Below are 26,445 nucleotides of genomic sequence, written 5' to 3' on the forward strand. Positions count from 1 at the left end.
GAGAAGGATAAAGAGTTTTTCCTCCAAAGATCTATACAGACATATCCTCACCTTCTGAGAGCCAGAGTATGCTTTCCACCCTAAAGGTCAATAAGATTTCCCTTCTAGTTAACCTTTCTTCTTTTTAATCTTTCACAAAGAAAATGATCACCTGTCATTGCTTAGAAACTCCTCTATATATATGTTGAGTAATAACAATGTATAAAGTGTATAGAGCAGAAAAAGGAGCAAAAGATAGACTGTCTACCTTCAAGGACTGAGACCTGGGCCAAAGAGAAAAGCCATCACATTGGCAAAGTAAACAAACAAAAAACAAACAAAAATATGCAATAAGTAAGAAAACACGTGAGATGTCTCAGGACAGTTGGGAAGAATATTGCCCAATGAGTGGTGCTTGCAAGCAGAATGTGCTTTGAGGTTGCAGGACAGAGAATCCACTTTAGTCTAGAATGGTCCAGCAAGAAAAAGTAGGCATTAAAGATGGGTGGGATGTAGTTTGTGGGGTGAGGTGGGTGGCATTCAGGACTGGGGTAGCAATGACTCAAGTCAAAGCATGGAAAGCACATGACATCTGTGAGGATGGCCACCGGGAGCAGCGAAAAATAAGGTCATTTAGAAGTATACTTATGGGGGCTTCCCTGGTGGTGCAGCGGTTAAAAATCCGCCTGCCAATGCAGGGGACATGGGTTCAATCCCTGCTCCGGGAAGATCCCACATGCCACGGAGCAACTAAGCCCGTGCGCTACAACTACTGAGCCTGCGCTCTAGAGCCCACGAGCCGCAACTATTGAGCCCACGCACCACAACCACTGAGGCCGCACTCTAGAGCCCATGTGCCACAACTACTGAAGCCCACACGCCTAGAGCCAGTGCTCTGCAACAAGAGAAACCACTGCAATGAGAAGCCCGCACACTGCAACAAAGACCCAGTGCAGCCAAAAAAAAAAAAAAGTACATTGGGGAGGGCCCTGAACATCAGTGCAGAACTCTAGACTGGATTATTGCATGACTGTGAGCACTGGGAAGGAAAGAGACAAGTACCTGGAGCCGGCCCAGATCCTCTGAGGACAATCATGCCAGGCCGCCCCTGATTCTTCTTACACAGGTAGACCAGCAGGGCACTGGTTTTTTCAAGGTATTGGACACAGCTGCTACAACAAAGTCCCATAAACTTGATGGCTTAAAATAACCGAAATTTATTCTCTCGCAGTTCTGGAGGCTAGAAGTCTGAAATCAAGGTATCAGCAGGGCCACGCTCCTCCCAAAGGCTCAAAGGGAGACTCCTTCCTGGTCTTTTCGTAGTTTCTAGTGGTTGCCAGCAGTCCTTGGTGTTCCTTGGACTGTTGAGGCATCGCTCCAAAATGCCTCAACTGTCACATGGTATTCTCCCTGCATGTCTCAGTCTGTGTCCAAATTTCCTTCTTCTTATAAGGACACCAGTCACTGGATGAGAGCCAACCCCCATCCAGTGTGAACGCATCCTAACTTGATTACATTTGCAAAGACTCTATTCCCAAATAAAGTCACAGTCTAAGGTCTCGGGTGAACATGAACTTTGGGGGGACACTATTCACGCCAGCACAGACCCTGAGTAACTCTCACCCTTATGTGCTGGTTCTAGAAGCAACTGTTCCCTTATCTTGCATTGGAGGTGACTCGGTGCACTGCTGTGACAGATGTCACCAAAGGAGGAGTCCCCTCGCCAGGGCAAGATAAAGCTAGATGACGTCCAAAATTCCTTCCAATTATACACATGTGGGGTTCAAGGTCCTGCCAATTATTTCTGTTCTACTGATTTACCAATTCGGTCCTCTCTTTCCATTCCCACTGCCAAGACACTGGTTCAACCCTTGTTGCTTCAAACTTGACACAGATATAACTGTTTTCACATCACATCCCCCCTTATTAAAACTTGCACTAGGTCACTCTTGCCTCAAAGCAAAGTCCTGTACTTTGACCTCAAACCTACCTTAACCATCTGAACTCCCCAGACACTATGACATGAATTCTCAACTCAAGCCAGTCTGGTCCTTCCAACACAACTGGCACAGGCTCACCCCTACACCTTACCCGGTATCACCTGGCACGTGCCTCCCTCCCTGCAAGAAGGGAATCCAAACTGCATTTGGGAGACCATTCATTCCTCTTTCACACAGCCCCTGGGGACCAGCGAGCCCACCTGCAGCACTTTGGAATCTCCGTGAGTCTTACTGCACCCTTACTCTCTCATTGCCTTCCACTGTTAATGATCTTTTCTGGACACAGGGGATGCAGCAACACTCAAGGAAAGACAAAGCAAAGGCTGTGACATCAGACAGATGAAATGGACCTGACAAGAACGGGGCAAATTCCTTAACCTTTCTAAGCCTCAGACTGCTCGTCTGTAAAACGCAAATACTACTACGTACCGATCCCATCAGACTACTGTCAGGATGAAGTGAAGTAATGTCTGCACACTGCCAGTGCAACATCTGACATGGAGTATAAATACGTGTCAGTCAAAGCACAAAGGTGAGTCAACAGTTATCCACACTTACAGCCGGAGTGCAGATAATTTTTGACTCACCCTCATACTTATTTGTATTACGGTTAAATGGACCCAAGTTTTGCCTTTAGGTCTGGGGAACAAAGCGCAGGTCCGTGTCCCTCCAGCACCAAGCAGCACACTGTCAATGACTACTCAGGTGACATATGCAGTAGGACCCCCATGAGCATTTAGCTACCCCCCCACACACTTCATTTTATGAACGGGGAGACTGGGACCCAGGCGGGAAAGTGACTCACCCAAGATGACAGAACTGTTCAGCAGCAGAGCCATGACTGACCTTGGCCAGGACTATTTTCCTACATCAAATATTGGAACCAGTTTGGGCCTTGGTTACCTCATTAGTAAAACAGGGATGCGAATGCCCGTCTCCCCAGGTTGCTCTGGAAATGCTACATCAGGCCGGGGACGGAAACGACCAGGTGTAAGACGGGAAGTGGTAACCTCCAGCAGCCTACAGTAACTGGGCCAGGCGGGGCCGAACAGACCCAGAAGCACGTGTCCCAGAAGCCGCCAGCACGCAGCTCAGCTGATGCCGCCCCACCGGAATCATCCTGGGAGGCCCAGATCTTCTGACTGTTCAAGAGAAGACAGAAATCTGGATGTGAGTGCCACTCCTCCCAATTTTAAGTGTGGTAACTGACTCGGATCTCAAATACCACACAGCAAAGAAGCACAGGCGAGCTGGTCTCAGCATGGAAGCCACCATGTTTGTGACCCTGTATCCAATGAGAGACTGAAAGCAGTCTGCAAACCTTCAAGCCGCACATCTGGGTAAAGGAAGGAAAGACCCACAGTGAGTGGGATGGTCCACCTACCCAGGGAGCTGTCTCCACACTGTCCTCCGGGATCAGAGCTCCCCCTCCGAGTGACTTCACCCAGCCCCACAGCTCCCTGCCCAGTGCCAGGTGTGCCGTGACCACAGCTGACCTCATCCTGCCGCCAGCCTGTCAGCCGGGGCATCTGCCCGTGCCCTGCAGGGAAAGCACCTCCTCGCCCAGAGCCTCGTTAAGCTGGATGAGCTGCCCCGAGGGAAGCGCTGCGCCTCAGTCATGCCCAGGAGGACTCTGCAGGGCTGGGCTGGGCTGACCTCAGAGTTCAGTGGCAGCCTCTCCTGAGATGAGGCGAGCCCAGGTCGGGTGAGCAGGCAGGTGGGGCCGAGCAGGCCAGGCCAGGAAACCCAGCCACTGGGCTGGACTGTCACAGAGGAAGATGGATGAGAACATACCCAACATCCTCTTGAACAGATTCTCTTGGGTCCGGGTGGGCAAAAGCACACTCACCAGACGACCCTGTGCTGCTTCCCTTCTCGTTCCTCCTCCTGGTGTGTGTGGGCAGAGGCAGCTCCTGAGGGTCCTGCCTCTACCTTCCTGGGTCTCTTGTCCTCAACAGCTCCTCACCATAAACACCAAAGACCCTGCAGGGCCCCTGAGACTCTGCAGAGAGGCTGAGAGGGTGTGAGAAGGTCTGCCTGGCTCAGAGCAGCTGACACTTCTAGGAGATGCAGGTGGTGGAATGATGTAAACAGCCAGGGAACCTGCATGCCAGCAGGTTCAGCCTGACCCCACTCTGTCTCACAGAGAGCAAGAGAAAGCTCTGAGAGAGTAGCTCAAGGTCACACAGCCCATCAGGGGTAGACCTGGGGCCAGAATCTACACCCCCAAGTCCCACCCAGTCCCGGGCCAGGTGGTGCTCCTGGCAGCGCCATGTTTCTATGGGTCCAGCTCCACCACTAACTTGCTGGGGAGCCTGGGGCAGGCTACCTAGCCCTCTGGGCTTCAGTTTTATCATGTGGATTAATAGCATCACAGAGCCTCATACGAGAAGTGTCGTGATCGCAAAGCCTCTGTTTCCCCTCAATGGTGGCCCAGCACGCAGCCCACAGTAGCATCTCACTAAATATGAGCTGACTGAGTGAACTTGCTGAATGAATGAATGCATAAGCACAGCACAGTATCTGCCATATAGCAGGTACCCAGTCAAGTGTTTTCCATTACTGTGGATACTAAGCTTGATACAGGATACAGATGCTCCCTGGGTCCTCTCTGCAGCCCCAACTAGCCCATGTATTTCAGAGAAGTTGACTATATCCCCAGATCCAGTGTGCATCCTGGCTGGTGTCAGTCAGTCTACACATCTCATCGCCCTGCCATAGGGACTGGCTCAGGGGACAGGTGTGTGACCAAAATCAGGAGAGCAAGATGCTTGCTAGGAGCTTCTGGGAAAGAAGCCTCCTTGTGTCCCACAGAAGGTGCTCTCTTTTTTGGAGAGATGCCCTCTTCCTGCTAGACACCAATGAGAAGTTAAACCCCCCAGAAGCTGCTGGCAAGCATCTTGTGTCCACAGGGGAGCCAGCCTGAACAGGGGTGCAGGGAACAGACTAAGAGAACCTGCTGCTCTGGTGCGGATCCTGGGGCACTGCCATTCTAGACGTTTACGTTATGTGAACCAGCATGAGTTGTATTTTTTTTTTCTTGGAACCAAAAGAATTCTATCTGCTACACCTTTGAATCTCAAAAATGAAGAATCAAAAGGAGACCATTATTTCCAATAGTATCAGACAAGAGACTACCCTCCCATTGACAACAACTAAAAATTCTGGATTTAAAGAAACTGTAAAATTTTCTTCTACTAAGTGGTCAAGTTTGGTATCACCAATCACGGGATAGCCTGACATTGTGTCCTCTTGACCGAAGGTAGTGGGAGGTGCCCCTCATCATGTACACAATGTCTGACCTGAGTCTAATCATGAGAACAAGTCTGAGAGGTCCAGAATGTCCACATCACAGTTGGCCTAGACTCTTCATAAAGTTGGAGGGGGGTGGGGTGCTGTTCTAGGCTGGTCAAAAGAAACAACAGCCAGATTCAATGCATGAACTTTGGATCCAAATAGAACCAAGGAAAAATAAAGGATTTTTTAAAAATTGGGGTTGAGTATGGACCACATGTTGCATGAAGCTGTAGAATTACAGTTGATTTTCTTAGGTATGGAAGTGATTGTTGACTGTACAGAACAGTGAACAGTTCTCAAAGCAAGATCCACAGACTCCTGGGACACCCCAAAACCCTTTCCAGGGGTTGCTGGGACCTGTCCAGAGGGTTCATGAGGTCGAAACAATCTTAATAACAATACTAAGACATCTGCCCTTTTTCACTGCGTGGAATTTGCACTGATGGTATAAAAACAACAAAAGGTAAAACTGCTGCCTTTGCATGAATCAAGGCAATAGCACTAAACTTTACCAGGAAACAAAAATGCCTGTTTCATTTAAGAATGTGATTGATGATGCAGCAGAAATAATCAATTTTATTAAATCTCAACCCTGGAGTACAGGTGTTTTTAATATCTTGTGATGAAATGGGAATTACGCAGTAAGTACTGCTGCATTCCAAAGTATGATGACTGTCTTGAGGAAAAGCCCTTGCATCACTGAGTTGTGTAATGATTATACACTATTTTTCAGGGAACACTATGGTTCCTTGAATGACTGACAAACTATGGTTATTCAGAGTCGGGTATCTGGCAAGCATGTTTTAGGAAACGAATGAAATGAGCCCGTTTCTTCAAGAAAAACAAAACATGTTTGTTGCCAATAATAAAATTTGAGATTTCAAGCAAAAACTAGAATTTCGGAAAATTTTTATCCACTACCATGAACTTGACAGTGTCCCAATATTTAAAAGACTTTTCTGGATTTTATTTCCATGATTCTAGGAGGTGGGTCAAAAAGGATCGTGCTTTGATGGATGTCATAGAGTGTTCTGCCTATGTTTTCCTCTAGGAGTTTTATACTGTCTGGCCTTACATGTAGCTCTTTAATCCATTTGGAGTTTATTTTTGTGTATGGTGTTAGGAAGTGTTCTCATTTCATTCTTTTACATGTTGCTGTCCAATGTTCCCAGCACCACTTATTGAAGAGGCTGTCTTTTTTCCATTGTATATTCGTGCCTCCTTTGTCAAAGATAAGGTGCCCATATGTGTTTGGGCTTACTTCTGAGTTCTCTATTCTATTCCATTGATCTTCCTTTCTATTTTTGTGCCAGTACCATACTGTCTTGATCACTATGGCCTTGTAGTATAGTTTGAAGTCAGGAAGCCTGATTCCACCAACTCCATTTTTCCTTCTCAAGATTGCTTTGGCTATTCGGGGTCTTTTGCGTTTCCATACAAATCGTAAGATTTCTTGCTCTAGTTCTGTGAAAAATGCCATTGGTAATTTGATCGGGATTGCATTGAATCTGTAAATTGCTTTGGGTAGTACAGTCACTTTCACGATGTTGATTCTTCCAATCCAGGAACATGGTATGTCCGTCCATCTGTTTGTGTCGTCTTTGATTTCTTTCATCAATGTCTTAAAGTTTTCTGCATACAGATCTTTTGCCTCCTTAGGCAGGTTTATTCCTAGGTATTTGATTCTTTTTGTTGCAATGCTGAATGGGAGAGTTTCCTTAATTTCTCTTTCTGCTCTTCCATTGTTAGTGTATAGGAATGCAAGAGATTTCTGTGCATTAATTTTGTATCCTGCTACTTTACTAAACTCATCAATGAGTGCTAGCAGTTTTCTGGTAGAGTCTTTAGGGTTTTCTATATATAATATCATGTCATCTGCAAAGAGTGACAATTTTACTTCTTTTCCAATTTGGATTCCTTTGATTTCTTTTTCTTCTCTTTGACCCACCTCCTAGAATCATGGAAATAAAATCAAGAATAAACAAATGGGACCTCATGAAACTTAGAAGCTTTTGCACAGTGAAAGAAACCATAAACAAGACTAGAAGGCAACCCTCAGAATGGGAAAAAATAATTGCCTATGAAACAATGGACAAAGGATTAATCTCCAAAATATACAAGCAGCTCATGAAGCTTAATACCAAAAAAGCAAATAACCCAATCCACAAATAGGCAGAAGACCTAAATAGACATTTCTCCAAAGAAGACATACAGATGGCCAACACACACATGAAAAGATGCTCAACATCACTCATCATCAGAGAAATGCAAGTCAAAGCCACAATGAGGTATCACCTCACACCGATCAGAATGGCCATCGTCACAAAATCTGGAAACAACAAATGTTGGAGAGGGTGTGGAGAAAAGGGAACTCTCCTGCACTGTTGGTGGGACTGTAAGTTGGTACAGCCACTATGGAAAACAATTTGGAGGTTCCTTAAAAAACTACAAATAGAACTACCATATGATCCAGTCATCCCACTACTGGGCATATACCCAAAGAAAACCATAATCCCCAAAGAAACTTGTACCATAATGTTTATTGCAGCACTATTTACAATAGCCAGGACATAGAAGCAACCTAAATGCCCATCAACAAATGAATGGATACAGAAGATGTGGCATATATATACAATGGAATATTACTCAGCTATAAAAAGGGATGAGATGGAGCTATATGTAATGAGGTGGACAGAACTACAATCTGTCATACAGAGTGAAGTAAGTCAGAAAGAGAAGGGCAAATATTGTATGCTAACTCACATATACGGAATCTAAAAATGGTACTGATGAACTCAGTGACAAGAACAAGGATGCAGATACAGAGAATGGACTGGAGAACTCGAGGTATGGGAGGGGGCGGGGGGTGAAGGGGAAACTGAGACGAAGCGAGAGAGTAGCACAGACATATATATACTACCAACTGTAAAATAGTCAGTGGGAAGTTGTTGTATATCAAAGGGAGTCCAACTCGAGGATGGAAGATGCCTTAGAGGACTGGGGCAGGGAGGGTGGGGGGGACTCGAAGTGGGGGGGGAGTCAAGGAAGGGAGGGAATATGGGGATATGTGTATAAAAATAGATGATTGAACCTGGTGTACCCCCCAAAAAATAAATAAATAAATAAATAAATAAATAAATAAATAAAAGAAAAAAAATAAAATAAAAGTGATTATAGGCAAATGTAAACTAAAAAAAATAAAAACTGTGTATTCCTAATGGAAAAAAAAAAAAAGTCTTTTCTGATGAGACTGATGGTGATATTAATGAATGTGGTTTTTTGATATTGTATAATGAAATGTGTCAACATTTAGGAGATCTGCATTTAACTTCGTGAACCATGTTTCTAAATGATTGATGTGTGATGTTACAAATAATGCATGGATTAAAGATCCATGAATATAAAATATATGGAAGGGGGACCTCCCTGGTGGTTCAGTGATTAAGACTCCACATTCCCAATGCAGGCGGCCCGGGTTCGATCTCTGGCCAGGGAACTAGGTCCCGCATGCTGCAACTAAAAAGATTCCGTGTGTCACAAGGAAGATCCTGCAACAAAGACCCAGAGCAGCCAAATAAATAAATAAATAGATATATAAAAAATATATATATATATGGAAGGAACAGGAGCCATAAAATATGACCAAACGGTTTTGAAACAGAACTAAACATACTTTCAAAAGGAGAATAATTGAAATTTTAAAATCAGTGAATATACTCAGCAGCTGATTAGAGATTGCTAAGGAGACGGGTGTGAAGAAAATTATTCATAAAGCAGCAGAGACAAAAAAAAAGGAATCAGAAATAAGAAATGAAGAGATATGGAAAACAGAGTAAGAACATCTAACATGTATCCAGGAAGGCAAAATTAATTAATGGCATAACTAATTAATACAATTTGCCACTTAACAAAGTAAAGGCAAAACAAACAAACAAACAAACAAAAACAAGCCATTATCATCTCAATAGAAACATTAGATAAAATACAATAGCATTCATTATAGAAACTCCCAGCAAACTAAAATGGGAAGAAAACTTACAATGATAAAGTATATTTATGAAAACCCTACAGCAAGCACAATATTTTATGGGAAAATGTTGAAGTATTCCTTTTTTTTTTTTTTTTTTATTATTAAACTGTTTATTTTCCTGCAAGGCTGTTGCTTCACTGTATAAAAATAGCACCAGCAAACACAGTATATTGTAAAATTAAGATAGTGATGTTCGTCATCGGACACTATACAACTAACAAAATCTTCTCCACTGCCAGTTATTTCCAGTGGGAAGATCACTGAGTATTTTGACCCAAATCCAGGGATGGCTGTAAGCAAGTTACAATATTATATATAAGGCTTAAGATAACACTGTTATCCTTAAATTACATAATTTTTATAACTAGTTTTACCACAGATAATTTCAGGAATTCTGAATATTATAACTGGAGCCTAGCCTAAAAATCATAGGTTGCTGTGAAAAAGAGATGCATAGTGTTTATCTCAAATCATTAGGAAGTTAAGGGGTAATTTTCTTTAGGAAACATTGTTGCAAGTAGTTTCTTTTGCTAAAAGTTGCTTTTTAAAAATCTATCCACCACTAATTTAAGACAACTATGCTAGATTAAGTTGTTTCAAACTAGTTTATTTAGCAGTTCCATTTTCACTCCTCAATAGATTTTATGTATTTCTCATATGCTTCTTCACTCATTAGTTCATCTAGTTCTGAAGGGTTACTGATTGTCATCTTGATCAGCCAACCATCTTCATAACAAGATTTGTTGACAAGTCCTGGATTTTCTGCTAGAGCTTCATTAATTTCAGTTACTTCTCCTGATAGAGGAGAATAGAGTTCACTAGCAGCTTTCACACCTTCCAAAGCACCAAATTCCTCGTTTGTTCGATTTTGTCCCAACTTCAGGCAGACTACAGTAAACAACATCTCCCAAAGCTTCCTGTGCAAAATTGCTGATTCCCACTGTTCCAACACCGTTTTCTGTTGTTACGCATTCATGTTTGTCTGTGAATTTACGCACCGAGAGCAGAGCGGGGCCGGTGCACAGCGCCCGGACGGCGCCGGCCCGCAGTCCCCAGGGCCGCGGTGGGCAGGGCGCGTTGGGCGCAGAGATGGCGCGCAGGCTGTACACCGCAGCCCGCACGCTTCGCGCCGCTCGCAGCGCCATGTTCGCGGGGATGCGGAGGGTCTCTGCGCAGCACCGAGAGCACCCCGGCCGGTGAGGGCGGGCGGGGGCGGCCCCGGGCCGGAGCGAGCCGGAGCCGAAGCATTCCTTTTTAAACCAGGAATAAGACAAGAAGGTCTGCCTTCACCACTTTTAGTCATCTTGAACTAGAGATCTTACAGGACAACAAGGGGAAGGGGAAAAAGGAATAATTACTGGAAAGACACAACACTGTGCTACTCTCAGATGGCATGACTCTATCTGAAAAGCCCAAAAGAATCTATAGTTTGGCAAGGATGCATTCTTCTAACAAAGAGTTGAAAGATGAAAATTTTAATAAGAGAGCAAATACATTGGCATCAACAAACATCAAGTAATTGGGACTAAATCTAACAAATGATGCACAAGGCATTTAAGGTAAAAATTATAAAATTATATTGAAAATCACTAAAGAAGACCTAAATAAATATAGATAGATATCATGTTTATGGATCAGAACACTCAATATCTTAAGAACATCAATGTTATGTCAATCAAACTGCCAACAGGGACTTCCTAGGTGGTGTAGTGGTGAAGAATCTGCCTGCCAATGCAGGGGACATGGGTTCAGTCCCTGTTCCAGGGATCCCACATGCCAAGGATCAACTAAGCCCGTGCACCACAACTATTGAGCCTGTGTGCCGCAACTACTGAAGTCCTCGCGCCTAGAGCCCATGCTCTGCAACAGAGAAGCCACCCCAATAAGGAGCCCACACACCACAATGAAGAGTAGCCTCTGCTCACCGCAACTAGAGAAAACCCATGTGCAGCAAGGAAGACCCAATGCAGCCAATAAATTAATTAACTAAAATTAAATTAAAAAAAAAAAACTCCCAACAGATTTTTGAGTGAGTGAGTGAGTGTGTGTGTACATCAGTGTTGTAATACATAATTCTAAGATAATGCTAAACATGTATATGGAAGAGAAAGGGCTAAGGCGCTACTGAAGGTGGGGGACTTGTCAAGCCCAATTCCAAGAACTTTCATAAAGTTATGGTAATTAAAACAGTGATGCTGGTACAGGTCCAAACTGCTTGCTCAATGGAACAGAATAAAGAGCCTAGAATAGACTTACACATCCATGGAAACTTAATTTATGACAGGGCTGGACATTGCAGATGTAAAGAGAAAGGACACACTTTATAATAAATGGTGCTAGGACGATTGGTTTCCTTTATGGAAAAAAAAATTCTGGAGTCCTACTCCACATCATATACCAAAATCATCTCAAAATGAATTAAGAAATTAAATGTGAATGACAAAACTATACAACTGCTAGCTAGGAGCAATACAGGAGAATAGCTTCATGATTTCAGGTAGGTAAGGTTTTCCTAGGACATAAAAAGTATAAATTATAAATGAAAAAAACTGATAAATCCATTGCACTAATATTAAGAACTTCTGTTTACCAAAACACACCATAAAGAAAATGAAAAAATAAACCACAGACTGGGAGAAAACACGAGTAACGCATAGTGACAGAGGATTAGCATCTAAAGTATTTAAAGAACTCCTACAAATCAGGAAGACAAGGACAAGAGAAAAATTGGCAAGACTTGAACAAGCTCTTCACAGGAGAGAGAACATGAATGGGCAATAAACATATGAAAAGATGCTCGGTCTCATTAGTATTCAGGGAGATGCAAATTAAAACGATAATGAGATTCCATTCTGTACCCAAGACTGGCAAAAATTCTGAAGTGTGACAATAGCAAGTGATGGTAAAGATACGGTATAATTGAAATTGTATATTTCGCTGGAGAAAAATCATTTTGGATAGCAATTTATGAAGAATAAAACGTGGAGGGGACCTGCCAGGCCAGATAGCAAGAATTTTCATAAAAGTGATGGTAATTTAGACAGTGTGGTCCTGGTGTAGGGTCAGACAAGTTGATGAATGGAACAGAATAAAGAGCCCAGAAACAGACCCACACATCTATGAAACTTAATTTGTTATCCAGTCAAGTGAAAGATGTATATACCCTATGCCTCAGGCCTTCCATTCCTAAAGAAATCTGTGCACCAGGAAACACATATAAGAATGTTCACTGCAGAAGTCCTTTCAAGAGAAAAAGAGAACAACAAAAACCTAGAAGGAACCCAAATGTCTGTAAACACTGGTATATTGATACAATGAAGGTCAGCTCTATTTCTTAAACTGGCAAGTAAAGGAGTATTCACTGTATTACTATCCATTACTGCATACCCTAAGCACTTTTTTGTAATCTTTTCTATTGACGCAATAATTAATTTTTACAAATCAAGGAGGATCTGGAAATGGAGACAAAATAAGATGTTAGAACATTAGGGTTTTGTTTTGTTTTGTTTTGTTTTTTTGACCACACCAGCTCGAACCTGTGCCCTCAGCAGTGAAAGCATGGAGTCCTAATCACTGGACCGCCAGGGAATTCCCCCAGTGTCCTTTCTTTAGGCTCTTCTTAACTCCCCTCAGTTTGGTGGCAGAAGGGCCAGCAGCCATGGGTTTAGTGGTTTGAATAAAGGTCCCCAAAGATATCCAGGTCCTAATCTCCAGAATCTATGAATATTACCTTATACAGCAAAAAAGACTTTGCAGATGTGATTAAACTAAGGATTTCGAGATGAGATGATCCTGGATTATCTAGGTGGGCCCTAAATGTAATCACAAATGTCCTTCTAAGAGAGAGGTACAGGAAGACATAAAGACAGAAGAGAAAACACTGTGACCACAAAAACACAGACTGGAGAGATGTGGCCATAAGCCAAGGGATGCCGACAGCCACCAGACGCTCCAGAAGCAAAACACGGGTTCTCCATGGGGCTTCCAGAATAAGACACTTCTGCTAACATTTTGATTTCAGCCCCCAAAACTCATTTCAGACTTCAGGCCTCCAGAACTGTAAGAGACCCCAGTTCTGTTTTAAGCCACTAACTTTGTGGTTATCTCTTCCGGCAGCAACAGTAGACCAACACAGTGGGCAAGGATGACCAACGTTACCCGTCTCTTTCTCCCAGACTGTATTCACTCAGCACACCCTCTCCTCTGCCTCCTCTTCTCTCTCAATATTGGCTGCCACAGTGTCTCCCAGGCAGAGATGCAGCAGTGGCTTAATTTCCCTTCATACACCAGATGTACCACTTCCCCTGTGAAAGGGTTCCTTCCTACGTTTTCCAACCAAAGCCAGGAAAGTCGTTCACATACACCCACAAAATAACCACCCAACGGAGAGAAGACTGGCCAGGCAGGAAGGACACTGGAATCCAAGTCCAAGCTCCCCACTGACTGGCTATATGACCTCGGAAACTTCTCAAAGATGCAACTGGAATTCATTCATATTTCTATCCCTGGTGCCCAGTATATGCATGGCACAAAGCAAGTGATCAATAAATAGGCAGTAAATCAATGAATGAGTCGATCAAGCAATGAATCAAATGATCTCTTTCCAACAGCTCGTATCTCTCTTCCTCCACTATAATAAGGGAAAAGATTAAAATTACAGTTTCAGAGTCAGAAGGTCTTAGGAGTGGAAGCCAGGGGCTCATTGCCTCACTTTAGTACCAATTACTGGAAACCTTTTCCTTCTATCAAGACAAAAATTTGTCTTCTAATCACCCACTGGTCCTAGTGCAACCCTCTAACCATATAAAACAGACCTCTTTCTTCCACATCAAGACACCTCCAGAAATTGGAGACTTGGCATCAAGTCCTGGCCTAGCCCATCAGGCTACTGACCTTGATGAATGACCTAACCTCCAGGTCCCATCTTCCTTGTCTGTCAAACAAGAGCCTGAAATCACTAAGAGCTCCTCCAGCTTCCAAGAGGCAGGGTGGAAAGTGTCACTCCCTTGGTGTTCAATCCCTCCTCATTACCAAGCATCCAATGGGTATTTTAATACTTTATTTTTTTACTTTTAGAATTGCTTCTTTTTCCATGAGCCCATTCCTCTTCCTGTTCCACCCTGGGATCTGCTATTTTTTTATATGTTCAATTCTCTATCTTGTCATTTCAGAAAGACTTATGCTAAAGTCTCTAACCAATAGCTACCTTATATAAATAATATATAATATATGTATGTTATTTCTCTGTTTATTTCTGGAGGGCTAATCCTGCCTTGTAGTGTTTGTTAACTCCTGCTTGGGGAAGCTGCTACCTCACGTGTTTTATAATTTTGGAGTATGAATTCACGTGCTTTGGGACTAATTCTGTATAATGTGTACTGAGAGCTCTTAGACAGACCGGATTAATTTCTGTCAGATGCCCCACGAGTAATACTGGCCCAGGACTAAAGTTTATGTTAATCTCTCAGCTAAGGGTACACAGACAGTGCAAAATGTGTTCATTTAAACCCCAAATCCGTATGAGGACAGGTCTACAGATGGTTTCAAATTCCCAAGGGAGATTTTCCCTCCACCAAGAACCCTGGGCAAGACAGACAAGCTCCACCGTTACCTCCCTGTGCTTGTAGGTCTGTGCTTTTACTCAGGATTGTGCTGCAGAACCACCTTTCAAGTCTGAGCTTTATGTCAATGTTCAGCTCTGACTTTGCCCCCACAGACTCATGGCCCCTCTTTTCTCTACTGAGATATTAAAGTCAGTTAGGTCAATCCTCCATCATGATATATTAAAGATGGCTGCAAATTATTTGCTACCCCTCTCATGGAAGGGTAGAGTCTAATCCCCTTCTCTTCAAATCTAGGATGGTCTTAGTGACTTGTTTGGCCAGCAGAATGCAGCTGAGACCGGCTCATAAAAAGTTTTGCCGTTTCTACTCATGCTTCTTAAACACCCACTCTTGCAGCCCTAAGGGACCGTGTAAGAAATTTGACTATCCTGAGACCTCTGTGCTGGAGAAATCACATAGGAAGACCACGTGGGGCACTTCCCTGCTGGTCCAATGGTTGAGAATCCGCCTTCCAATGCAGGGGACATGAGTTTGATCCCTGATCGGGGAGCTAAGGTCCCACGTGCCGAGGGGCAACTAAGCCCACGCACCACAACGAAAGATCCCGCGTGCCGCAACTAAGACCCAACACAGCCAAAAATAAATAAATAAATATTAAAAAAAAAAAAAAGAATGACCACATGGAGGAGCCTTGGAACACACAAAAGAAAGAGACGGTCAGTCTGCCATTGCCATTTACATAATCCCAGTTAAGACCCAGACATCATGGAGCAGAACCTTTGTGTTCTGTGTCCTGTCCAACTTCCTGACCACAGAGCCAGGGGAGATGATAAAAAAAAATGGCTGTTGTTTTAAGCTAAACCTCAGGGTTGTCTATTGTGCAGCTGCTACTGTACTGGTTTACAACCTTGCAAAATGACTCCTGCTTTGTTCTGTCTCCTGGCAAATTTCTTACTTACTTAAAAGCTCTGCTGTGTTTTTAGGGGATTGCTGTTATAGTTCATCCAAAAGTTTTAGAAAAATGTTTAATTCCTTTTTGTTATGGGAAGAGTTTCAGACTACAGTTTTCCATATTGTCAGAAATAGAAATCCTTTCACTTTCCAGATGAAAAAACTGAGACCTAGAGAGGATAAGGTACTTGCCATGGTTACAAATCAAGGTTCTAGAAACCTAGATTTTAAAAATAATCTTCTAGGGAATTCCCTGGCAATCTAGTGGTTAGGACTCCACGCTTCCACTGCCGGGGGTCTGGGTTCAATCCCTGGTTGGGGAACTAAGATCCCACAAGCCACGTGGCGCAGCCAAAACAAAACAAAAAGCATAAAATAAAATAAAAAAGAATCTTCTAATCCCAGAGGAGACACAAAGTCATCACTCACATAATGTTTAAACACCTACTGTGAGCTCAGAACGGCTCTAGACACTGGGAAAACAACTGTGAACAAGGTAAAAGTCTCAAAAGTCACGGAGATCCAATCCTAGTGGAGACAGAGATCAGAAACAAGTAAGCAAAAGAATTAAAAGCACAGTTTCTGGAAGGGACAAGCACATAGAGGTGGGAGTGGGGTGTGTCCTGGAGAAGGTGGTCAAAAGAGGCCTCCCCTGAAGAGGTGACATGTAAGCAGGGACCTAAATGGAAAGGGGGAAAGGGCCATGCACGATCCAGGACAGTATGTTCAGGGCACAGGCAACAGCAAGTGCAAAGGTCCCTGGGTGGGACAAGCTTGTCACCTTCTGTGAGTACTGAGGATGACGGAACTGAGCGAGTGAGTGGGGAGCCGTACGAGGGCAGGTCAGGGCAGTGCGCAGGGGCCAGGCCTTGCTCAGTCTTGCTGAGAATGGTGAAGAGTTTGAATTGTATTCTTAGTGTGACGGGAGATCTTTAGGCAGTTTTTAAACAGCAGGAGAAGCCTAAGATCTATTTTATGAGGTTTGGGGGTTTTTATTTTTTGGAAAAGTTTTTCCTTTCTTATATTTTATATATTTATTTATTTATTTATTGAAGGATAGTTGATTTACAGTGCTGTGTTAGTTTCTAGTGGACAGCAAAGGGATTGAGTTTGTGTGTGTGCGTGTTTGTGTGTGTGTGTATATACACACACATATATATATTCTTTTCCACTATGGTTTATTACAGGATATTGAATACAGTCCCTTGTGCTCTACAGTAGGTCCTTGTTGTTTACCTGTTTTATATATAGTGGTGTGTATCTGTTAATCCCAAACTCCTAATTTATCCCTCTCCCGCCCCCCTTCCCCTTTGGTAACCATGAGTTTGTTTTCTACGTAAGACCTATCTTACATTTTAAACAATGCAGACATTGGAGAGAAAGGAGTAGAAGCAGGGAAAAGAATTCGGAGAGTTTTGAAGTGGCCCAGAAAAGTGATCATTTGGTGGTGGAACAGGGTGGTGGCAGTGGAGCTGGGAGTTGGTTGGGCAGGAAGCATCTGAAGGTAGGGCTGAAAGGACTCGCTGATACGACTGGATTCCCTGGCACACAGGGTCTGGCATGAAGCGTTTACCGAGCCCACTGGATCCTGGGAGGGACCACGGGAGGGACATATAGGGACCAGTGGTTCTTGGCCTCATGTGCTCATAAGAAAAGGTCCTTTCATGTTCCTGGAAACCCAACGTGAGTCCCCAGCGCGAGTTGCCGTGTTTCACCAGCTTCTTTCTCACGTGGGTTGTAACCCACCCTCCCGAGTAGCCTGAGCTGCTCAGCACAATACTTGGTGGTTTCAACCCCAGCTGTGGCAAAGCTAAATTTTACACAGATCACAATTAGGCAGCCCACTTGTGAAAGGTTCGTAGTTAAGCCCTGGATTGGCGGAATCCACTCAGGCTATTCAGAACTCATACAAAGTCAGGGTCGGGGCCTCTCGGAATCAGAGGGGATGGACCACAGTTCAGCACAAAATGGATGTCTTGGGATTGAATTCCCATCTACAGCCAACCCTGGGGACCTCAGGCAAGTCAAATTCTGCTCATTTCACAGGGGAGCTGATGAAACCCTGGCATCCGGACTCCGTGCTTCTCCAGTTTCACAGGGATCTTGTTAAAATGCAGCTTCACCAGGCCTTGGGTGGAGCCCGGGGTTCCGCATTCCTAACCAGCTCCCGGTGCTGCTGGCGCTGGTGCTGGTGCACAGACCACTCTCTGAATGCAGAGGTCCTGACTGACGCAAGAGCCAACATACACTCACTGGGCACCTACTACCCAGCAAGAGCTGAGAGGGAGACTAAGAAACACACGTGGGAGGCAAATGCACAAAACCACCACATCACAAGGTGCAAAGTGACAATGCCACACTGGGGACCCAGGAACAGAAATCTTTCTTCGGTTGGGGACCCAAGGGAGGTTTCCTAGAGGAAGGAAGATGGAGACAAACACAGAGAATGTGATGACAATCATAGGACACCTTCAGGGTCTTTATCCATGGAACAGCATCAGTCCTTAAGACTTCCTTTTAAAACTCACAAACAAGATAAAGAAAAGAGGTCAAAAGGAGAGTGAGAGATTTTTCTAATGTGAAGAGGTAAAGGAATGTGTTAGGACTGTCCCAGCTGCAAGAGGAAGAAGAAAAATAAAAAATCCCATGTTACACCAGCTTCAGCAAAAAGGACATTTATAGGTTTGCAAAGCTGGTTAAGATTCACTCATTCAACATATACGGTCGTCCCTGGGGCTGTTCACAGATGTTCAGTGAGACTGTAGTTCTCCACCCACTTAAATTCAGGCTTGGTCATATGATTTTCTTCAGCCAATGAAATGTGAGCAGAAGGGACACGTGTCCCTTCCCGTCAGAGGTGCTTAAGAGCCAGTGCATGACTCTCCCTTTTCCTTTCCCGACTCCAGTGAGTCCTGGTGCCTTGTGCTGCAGCGATGACGCCCTAAGACACAGAAGACTCAGTCAGCCTGAGCCTCTGGTGATGACAGGGAACAGCGTGCCTCTGCCAACCCGCAGTAACAGGCAGCAGAAGGCAAGAAGTAGGCCTTTGCCATCTCCAGCCACTGGGATTTGAGAGTTGTCACTGCAGATAACCCCATCCACCCTCACTGCTACAATAAGTGCTTAACTACACAAGCACTATTCAAGGCCTTCATTCTAGGATATGGGACAGATCAAGTCATCAAAGGAGGAGCGGCAGGGACCGGGGCCTGAGTAGCCAGAATCACGACTCCGGTGCCAGCTTCCTGCTCTCTGTGCCTGCATCTCATCTCTCTTTACCTCTGCTTGGCCGTAATTCACGCCTTTGGCCTCCATACTTCTCCATGTGCCAGGCAGCCACCCGCAGCCCCACATTCACCTCTTTCCAGCTCGGGGTCCCACAGGCAAGGCTATTCTCTCCCAGCTTTAAATCAAGAAACCCTGGGGAAGGATCTAGAGCAGGGGTGCCCAGCCACCGGGATCTAATGCCTGATGATCTGAGGTGGAGCTGATGTAACAATAATAGAAATAAAGTGCACAACAAATGTAATGTGCTTGAATCGTCCTGAAACCATCCCCCCCATCCTGTGAAAAAATTGTCTTCCATGAAACCGGTCCCCAGTGCCAAAATTGTTGGGGACCACTGATCTAGGGGCTCCGTGTGGGTCACATACCCACCTCTGTGCCCAAGGAAATGTGTAGCTAGGCCTGAGTCATCGGTTGAGTAGAGGGAGGTAGGATGGGGTATGTGACCAGATGGGAACCCCTACAAGGAGGTGGAAAGGATGTGAACACACAAGTACACGAGAGAAGCTAAGGGAGGATGTAACTGAGCTGTGACAGGTGAAAGGCAAAGGAGAAAGGGAAAATGTGGCATATGCGTGGCATATACCCTAAGAAGACAGAGGCAGATTAGAGAGCCACTGACTGGACAGCTCCCTGCACTGGCATCAAGGAGGCACCTATGGCCTAGAACTGCCAGGTGATTGACAAAGCCCAGCGGGGGCAGGATTCTGGTCTCTGTTTACTGATTTAGGGAAGCATGTAAAACCCTGACGGTGGGACAGACCTTCTGTGATCTGGCTAAGTTTGGGAGAGGAGATACTGACCCAACATGTGTGCTCCCATTACCATCTTCCCTGCATGAGTAATTCATGGGCCTCCTTCCCCACTGAGCCCAACCTAGCTTCATACCCCATCTCAAGACAAGTCCCGGGCAGCCGCCTGTCAACTATAAGAGATGAAACCTACTAGCCACCCTGGTCCAGGTACGCCATGCTTGAGGGCCTGTAACACCAGATTGCCTGTCAAGATTCCTTCAGACACCTCTACTGTGTGCCAGATACGTGGTCCTTTATGTTTACTTTTTCTCTATAATCAAAGGAAAGGCCCTGGGTCCAACTAAAACAACCCAAACAGAAAACAAGGTGCTTCTATGTGAAGACAGATGAGATCTGAAAGTTCAGAACAAACCATATGTATGTTAACTGTCCATCTTCCAATCCATCAGGGCCTTCCCAAGGCCCAGAAGTGAGAGGAAAATATTCTCATGGCCCAAACACAAACCCCTTTAACTCTTGTTGGTTCTCGGAAAAGTTCCCACAGACGCCAAGAGTCCTGGTAACCGGTGGGGCATTTGCACAGCTCATTGCCGGCAATAAAATTCCAAAGGTGTCATATACTGTGACTACTGCATGGCCAAGTCTACCCCATCCCCCAGCCTCTTGAGATTCCTTGAAAGATACACACATGACACACAAACACAATTCAAAATGGCAGCCTCACTAGTTGGCTACTGAGGGCCTGACACCCACCTTCCCACCCCATTCTTCCCAGGGCTCTTCCTTCCCCCAAATAATATACACTCCAAAGAGGAGAGCTCGCTTTAGAAGGAAGAGGAAAACTGAGCCATTAATAACCAGGTGAGCCCCTCACTTGTCAGTACCCTTCAAATAAGACACAACAGGAAGAAGTGCACAAAAGCTACTTCCCAGCAGGCAAGCAGGATTAATAAACAAAGATCAGGGCAGTAGAACAACAGCGAAATATAAGCTGATACTTTTCACTCCCTTGAGGATACTGCCCCTGTTTATAAACAAACGTGGTGCATGTGGGCAGGCTGGGGGATTGGGGGGAAAGGAAGGGGCCCAGAGGAGCACTGGCTCTTGGAACCATTAAGACCTCAAAGATGATGCCGGCCAATAATCTTGTCTCAGAGACCCAGAGCAGGGCCCCAACACAGGTGCGAATTGCCCTTAGAACTCTGTCAGAGGGCCAGACCAGCACTTGGACTAGAACCCAACATCTCTCCTCTCACAGTTCAGCTGAAACATTCACTCAGCTCCTACCCTGTACCACACCCAGTGCCAGGAAAGAAATCGTCGACTAACCTGAACCCTCCATTAACAGGATCATTTTTCTGTGTTCCACTTTTTCAAGCAGCCCCAAAGAAAGGCAAGCTTATGTTTCAGGGTCTATGGTTTTCGCTTTTTTCCATTTGTGTTGCAACTGTCGGAGAACAGTTTGAGGACAACCCGCTTTCCTTCCAGGGTCCTTTACACGTCCATCCTTGACCTAGGGCACACAGCCCTCACGCTCCACATCACAGTCCTAGGACTTAGCTAGATCTTTAGCTATCAACTCAAGACTCTGCTTTAAACATCAGACTTTACTTTCTAAAAACTAACATTTTTAAAAGATGAGCGCTGTGGGAAAATGCACATTTCTCAGCATAGCTATTGGTTATTTAAATTTTTGTTGAATTAGGGCTCTCTTTTTCCCCAGGCGGTGAGTCGGAGTTTTGTTCTACACATCCAGTAAGTGGTGGAAGGCTCTGGACTCACACAGCCAACATCCTGGATCTCAGCCAATATTCTGTCCAGAGAAAATGAGGCAAAACCTGTTGCTTGGAATACATGCTTCAAGATAGTGCACTCTCCCCAGAAGGCCCAGAACAACCTCCGTGTGCCCCGTCCAGTGCACAGTTTGAAATGCTTTCACACTTAGGCCTTGAGTTGTTTGGAAAGAAAACAAAGTATTTTGAAGGAGGCAAGCAGGCCCATCCTAAATGAGCTCCCACGTTCCATGCAGGTCTCAACCAGGTTTTAACAAAGCCAACCTTGCTACTGTACCAACATGTCTTCCTCTATATATATATACAAACATATATTTGGAAGGGAGGGCTTTGTCAGGTCTTAATTGCGGCACACAGGATCTTCAGTTGCAGCGCATGGGCTTCTCTCTAGTTGTGGCATGTGGGCTCTCTAGTTGTGGTGCATGGGCTCCAGAGCATGTGAACTCTGTAGTTGCAGCATGCAGGCTCTCTAGCTGCAGCACACGGGCTCAGCAGTTGTGGCACACGGGCTTCATTGCCCTGTGGCATGTGGGATATTAGTTCCCCGACCAAGGATCAAACCTGTGTCCCCTGCATTGGAAGGCAGATTCTCAACCACTGGACCACTAGGGAAGTCCTTAATATTTCTTCTTTAATTAGTATTTTTTAAATTTTATTTATTTATTTTATTAGCTATGTTGGATCTTTGTTGCCGTGCGTGGGCTTTCTCTAGTTGCGGCCAGCGGGGCCTCCTCTTCATTGTGGTGCGCAGGCCCCTCACTGCTGTGGCTTCTCTTGTTGCGGAGCACGGGCTCTAGGCGCGTGGGCTTCAGTAGTTGCAGCACATGGGCTCTATAGTTGTGGCTCACGGGCTCTAAAGCGCAGGCTCAATAGCTGTGGCACACAGGCTTCGTTGCTCTGCGGCATGTGGGATCTTCCTGGAGCAGGGATAGAATCCGTGTCCCCTGCCTTGGCAGGCGGATTCTTGACCACTGCGCCACCTAGGAAGCCCCTCTTCCTTAATTCTTCCTAGGCTAAACCTAGGAAGTTAGGAGGAAGACAGCTGGAAAGAAAGCAGTATCTCAAACTGGTTCCCATTCCAAGAGCTTGGCCCAGTGGGCACAAGCCTGTCCCGATGCCCACTAACCTTCATCCCCGGGAGATAACACTGACCAGCTCCCTGCTTATCCCAGGGCCTCTGATCTCATTCAACACAACCAACCTTTACTGAGCGCACTGAGGTGCCAGGGACTTCAAAAAAGAGCCTTGGGAGGGGGTGAGAGGTGGGAGAGGCAAAAAAAGCCACCATCACGGCCCTAAAACTGCTCACAGCCCATGGCAGCACAGACAGCCACAAACACAGCTGGCTGTCCGCAGACACCATGGGCTTGTCTTGACGCCTCTGGCTAGAAGGAAGACACTCTCTCCCCACCCTCAGAACATAGTGATAGGTCTTCCTTAAATGTTCTTGGATGTGACAGAGGCTTGCAAAAGCACGAAAAGATGGCTTATAGGAAAAGGGACTTGTGGACAAAATCATAGGACTTCATACTAGAGGTCTTAAAAGCTTGAAAGAGATCAATTCAGGTCAAGGACAGGCAGAGGTGGAGAGGACACTGACCCAAAAATCCAGAGCCTGTTGTCCTTTATCAGCTTACCTAGTGTCCTTGGGCAAGGCACACTCCTCCACAGTTTTACAGATGAGGGGAGCACTGGGCTCAGTGGTTTTTATTAGCAGTAAAACCCATACAGCCTCCAAATTATATTTTATCTAGAACCCCAATACATGAAACAAACAAAAGGAATCAGGCTGGGAGCCCATAGCCCATCCACTCAGGCTGGGTGGCTATCAGGGAAGACAGCTTGAAAACTGCAGGAACAGCATCTGAAAGCCCCTTCCAGAGCTCTTACGCCCTCTCTCAGAGGACAGAAGGAGGGAAGTCTGGCTGATTGAATGCTCTCTGTGGTGCCTGCCAATTTATAAATCATGTATCATTGAAACCTCTGCAACAGTAACGTGAGTTTAACTAGTGCTTGTGAACTAGGATCTCCAGTGATCCCAGTTGTGAACTGGATCTGTTGGCAAGAGGCAGAGCTGGGCTTGGAATCAAGGGTTTTCTGACTCCAAACGTGGTATTTTTACTCTTTGCAGAAATTTGGGCTGAATCAATAATTTCCTTGAACGGTAAATATAAACATAAGTGCATATATGCCTAGGGAAACGCATCTTAACAAATACACCTCTCAGAATCATCACTAGCGATCTCTGCATGGTAATAACGTGGGTGATTTTCAGTCTACTGATCTACATTTTCTAACTTTCCTATGATGAACAGGAATTATTTACAGGAAACAGGTAGCGCTTATTAAAACAGCTTTAACAATTCACAGCTGACACATCCATGACAGAATTAAGGACTGGAGGGATAGGTCGCATCTCTGACCTTGGAGCTGACAGTGGGAATGACAACCGCAAATCCCACCAACTCTCCCTTGGAGCAGAAGGTCCGGGGCTGACCGGCCGGGCACCTCTCACGGTCGTTTAAATTCTCCGAAATAAAATTCTTCACTTCTGGTGAGTGCGGTTGTTTTAGAAAGTAACCACGAGTCCCTGAGGCCCCACCCAAACATACGCCTCTCCTCTCCACCCCTCTCAGTTGTCTAGCATACAGCCGGCAGGTGCTAATAAAATCAAAGATGGTCACATGGACCTCAGACCAGAAACCCTGGCTCCTCAGTGTTCCAGCCCCAGCCCAGCAGGACCTACAGAGTATGAGCCCTCCAGCCTGGCCAACTTAACCCTCTGGCCCCATCCTGAGCTCCACCCCCCTTCCCCAGAAGTCACTTGCAAATATGACAATCACAGCACTACTTCAGGAGGAAAAATAAAATAAAATAAAATAACACCCGGAAGGCAAGACAGGCCTTGATCAGGCATGAGGTGGGGCCAGCCATGCCAGCCGCTTCCCTGGGTTTTTCATGCCAGCTCTGCCCGCAGGAATCTTCTAAATATTTAACATGCCACCTCTAGGTACAGCACAAACCCCCAGCAGGCAGCAACAGCTGTGGAGAGGCCTGAAAGGAATGAATGACTTGGGGGCCGGAGAGGCAGATACACTGGCTTTGGGAGGAAAGCCCAGAATGGTGGCCAGGAGACAATGCTGCGAATGGCTTAAGAAGGTTGCCGCTGACCCGCTTCTTTGAGAATCAGGAAAGAAGGGTAGGAGATGGGAGGTGTCTCCAAACGTGGGGAGTGATGGTGCACAGTCAACCAGGCTCGGGAGCCCCTCTTTCTCAGACAAAGAAAAAGCCAGAATCGCACTACGGGGCCCCACTCCCCAGAACAATTTCACCCCAGCTCCCCCGAGCAGGTGGTAAATCTGTCCTGACTCAGGCGAGGATGGTTTGGGAAGGAGAGGAGCCATGTCTACCTCCAAAGGAGAACAAATCCACGAGGGAAGGCGCTCTTCAAAGGTCTTGCTCCGCTCCGGGAACTGACAGAGCAAAACGCCCCGCACGCCCACCCGCAATGACTTCACACAGGCCTCACCCCAGATGACTGCGCTCTCCCGCAAGGCCTGGGAGGTGTCATCGCCACCGGCTGGGTGGCCGTCTGTCATTTGGAAATTTCCCGTGAATTCCTGGAGATGCCTGTCTCCATCTCTCCTTCAACAGCCCCCCCCCCCCAAAAGGAATCAGACAAGGGGACGAGAGATTCAGAGAGGTCCTCCCCCGTCCCACTTGCCTTGGCCGCTGTCAACCTGAGAACCCTAAAAAGGAGTATTTTTCGACCCCCCTTAGGAGCCCCGCCTCCGGCTCTCCGCCCTTCTCCGCGCCGACCCCTCCAGGCAGCGCCCCAGGCTCTGCTGGGCTCTGTCGTGTTCCCCTGACAAAAGCGCGGCGGCGGGGCGCGGCCACGGGCGGCCCCAGGCCCCCGTGTCTCCCCAAGGAGAGGGACGCGTGTCCCCGTGGCGCGCCCACTCGGGGCCTCGGCCAAGCCCACCAAGCGGGGGAACAAAGCGGCCGGGCGCGGCGAGACGCGGCCCCCAGCGAAGCCCCGTGCGCCCCAGCCCTCGCGGCCGCGCCCGCCGGTGCCCCGCGCCCGGGCCGGGCCCCGCAGGGCAGCCGCCGCGTCCTGCGCCGCCCGCTCGCCCGCGACCTCGGCAGCTACTGTACCTGCTAAATTTAGCGGCCGCCGGGTATTAATAGCCGGAACGACCCGGGCCGGCGCGGCAGGGGCGCGCGCGCAGCCCGGGGGCCGGGGGCGGAGGAGGAGGGGAAGGAAGGGAGGGACGCGGGGAAGAAGCCCACTTACACCACCAGCCTGGAGATGATCCATGCCACCATGGCGGGGGGCGGGCGGGCGCGGCTCGCCGGCTCGGCTGCGGGCGGCTGCGGCGCTCCAGGCACGTCCGTCCGCGCACGGCCGCCGCCGCCAGACTGAACGCGCCCGCCGCCCTGCCCGGCGCTCGCGCGTCGGCGCAGCCGCGGCACGTTCCGGCGGCGGGGCGGCGGCGGCCCCAGCCCCCCGGGGCACGGCGGGTCTGCGGCGATTGGGCGGCGAGCCGGCCGGGCACCCGTGGGACGCGCCCCGCCCCGCTGGCCCCAGGCCCCCCGGCTGAATCCCGGCGGTTCCTCCGCGCGCCCCGGTGCCCCCGCCGCTCACAGGGGACCCTGAGGTGGCCCGGTGGGCAGGGCAGAAACCCGGGGGCCGCCCCACCCTCTGTGCTCCAGTGGGGAAACTGAGGCCTGGATTTGGCAATGTCTTCACCTGTTCTGACTGAGATACCGTCATCCTTTGCTCTGATACTG

The 26,445-nt window shown here is 46.7% G+C and overlaps 1 protein-coding gene and 1 pseudogene across 7 annotated transcripts in view; both read right to left on the bottom strand.

The window, feature by feature from the left end:
* The window catches only part of REEP1 (receptor accessory protein 1), a 111,157-nt gene extending 85,092 nt beyond the window's left edge, over window positions 1–26,065 (bottom strand). For 6 of the 7 annotated variants that reach the window (XR_009054799.1, XM_057742859.1, XM_057742858.1 and 3 more), the window contains exon 1: window positions 25,949–26,063. Coding sequence is in view for 6 of the 7 variants with exons in the window: in XM_057742859.1 (XP_057598842.1) it covers window positions 25,949–25,980 (32 nt within the window). In the remaining variant the exon portion in view is untranslated. Of the gene's footprint in view, window positions 1–25,948 lie in introns of all 7 variants that reach the window. The other variant, XM_057742863.1, reaches the window with a different exon arrangement.
* On the bottom strand, window positions 9,771–25,998 carry LOC130857314 (glycine cleavage system H protein, mitochondrial-like; annotated as a pseudogene).
* Window positions 26,066–26,445: the final 380 nt, after the last annotated feature.

This window comes from Hippopotamus amphibius, chromosome 7 (genome assembly GCF_030028045.1).
Source record: "Hippopotamus amphibius kiboko isolate mHipAmp2 chromosome 7, mHipAmp2.hap2, whole genome shotgun sequence".
In the NCBI taxonomy this organism is placed as follows: domain Eukaryota; kingdom Metazoa; phylum Chordata; class Mammalia; order Artiodactyla; family Hippopotamidae; genus Hippopotamus; species Hippopotamus amphibius.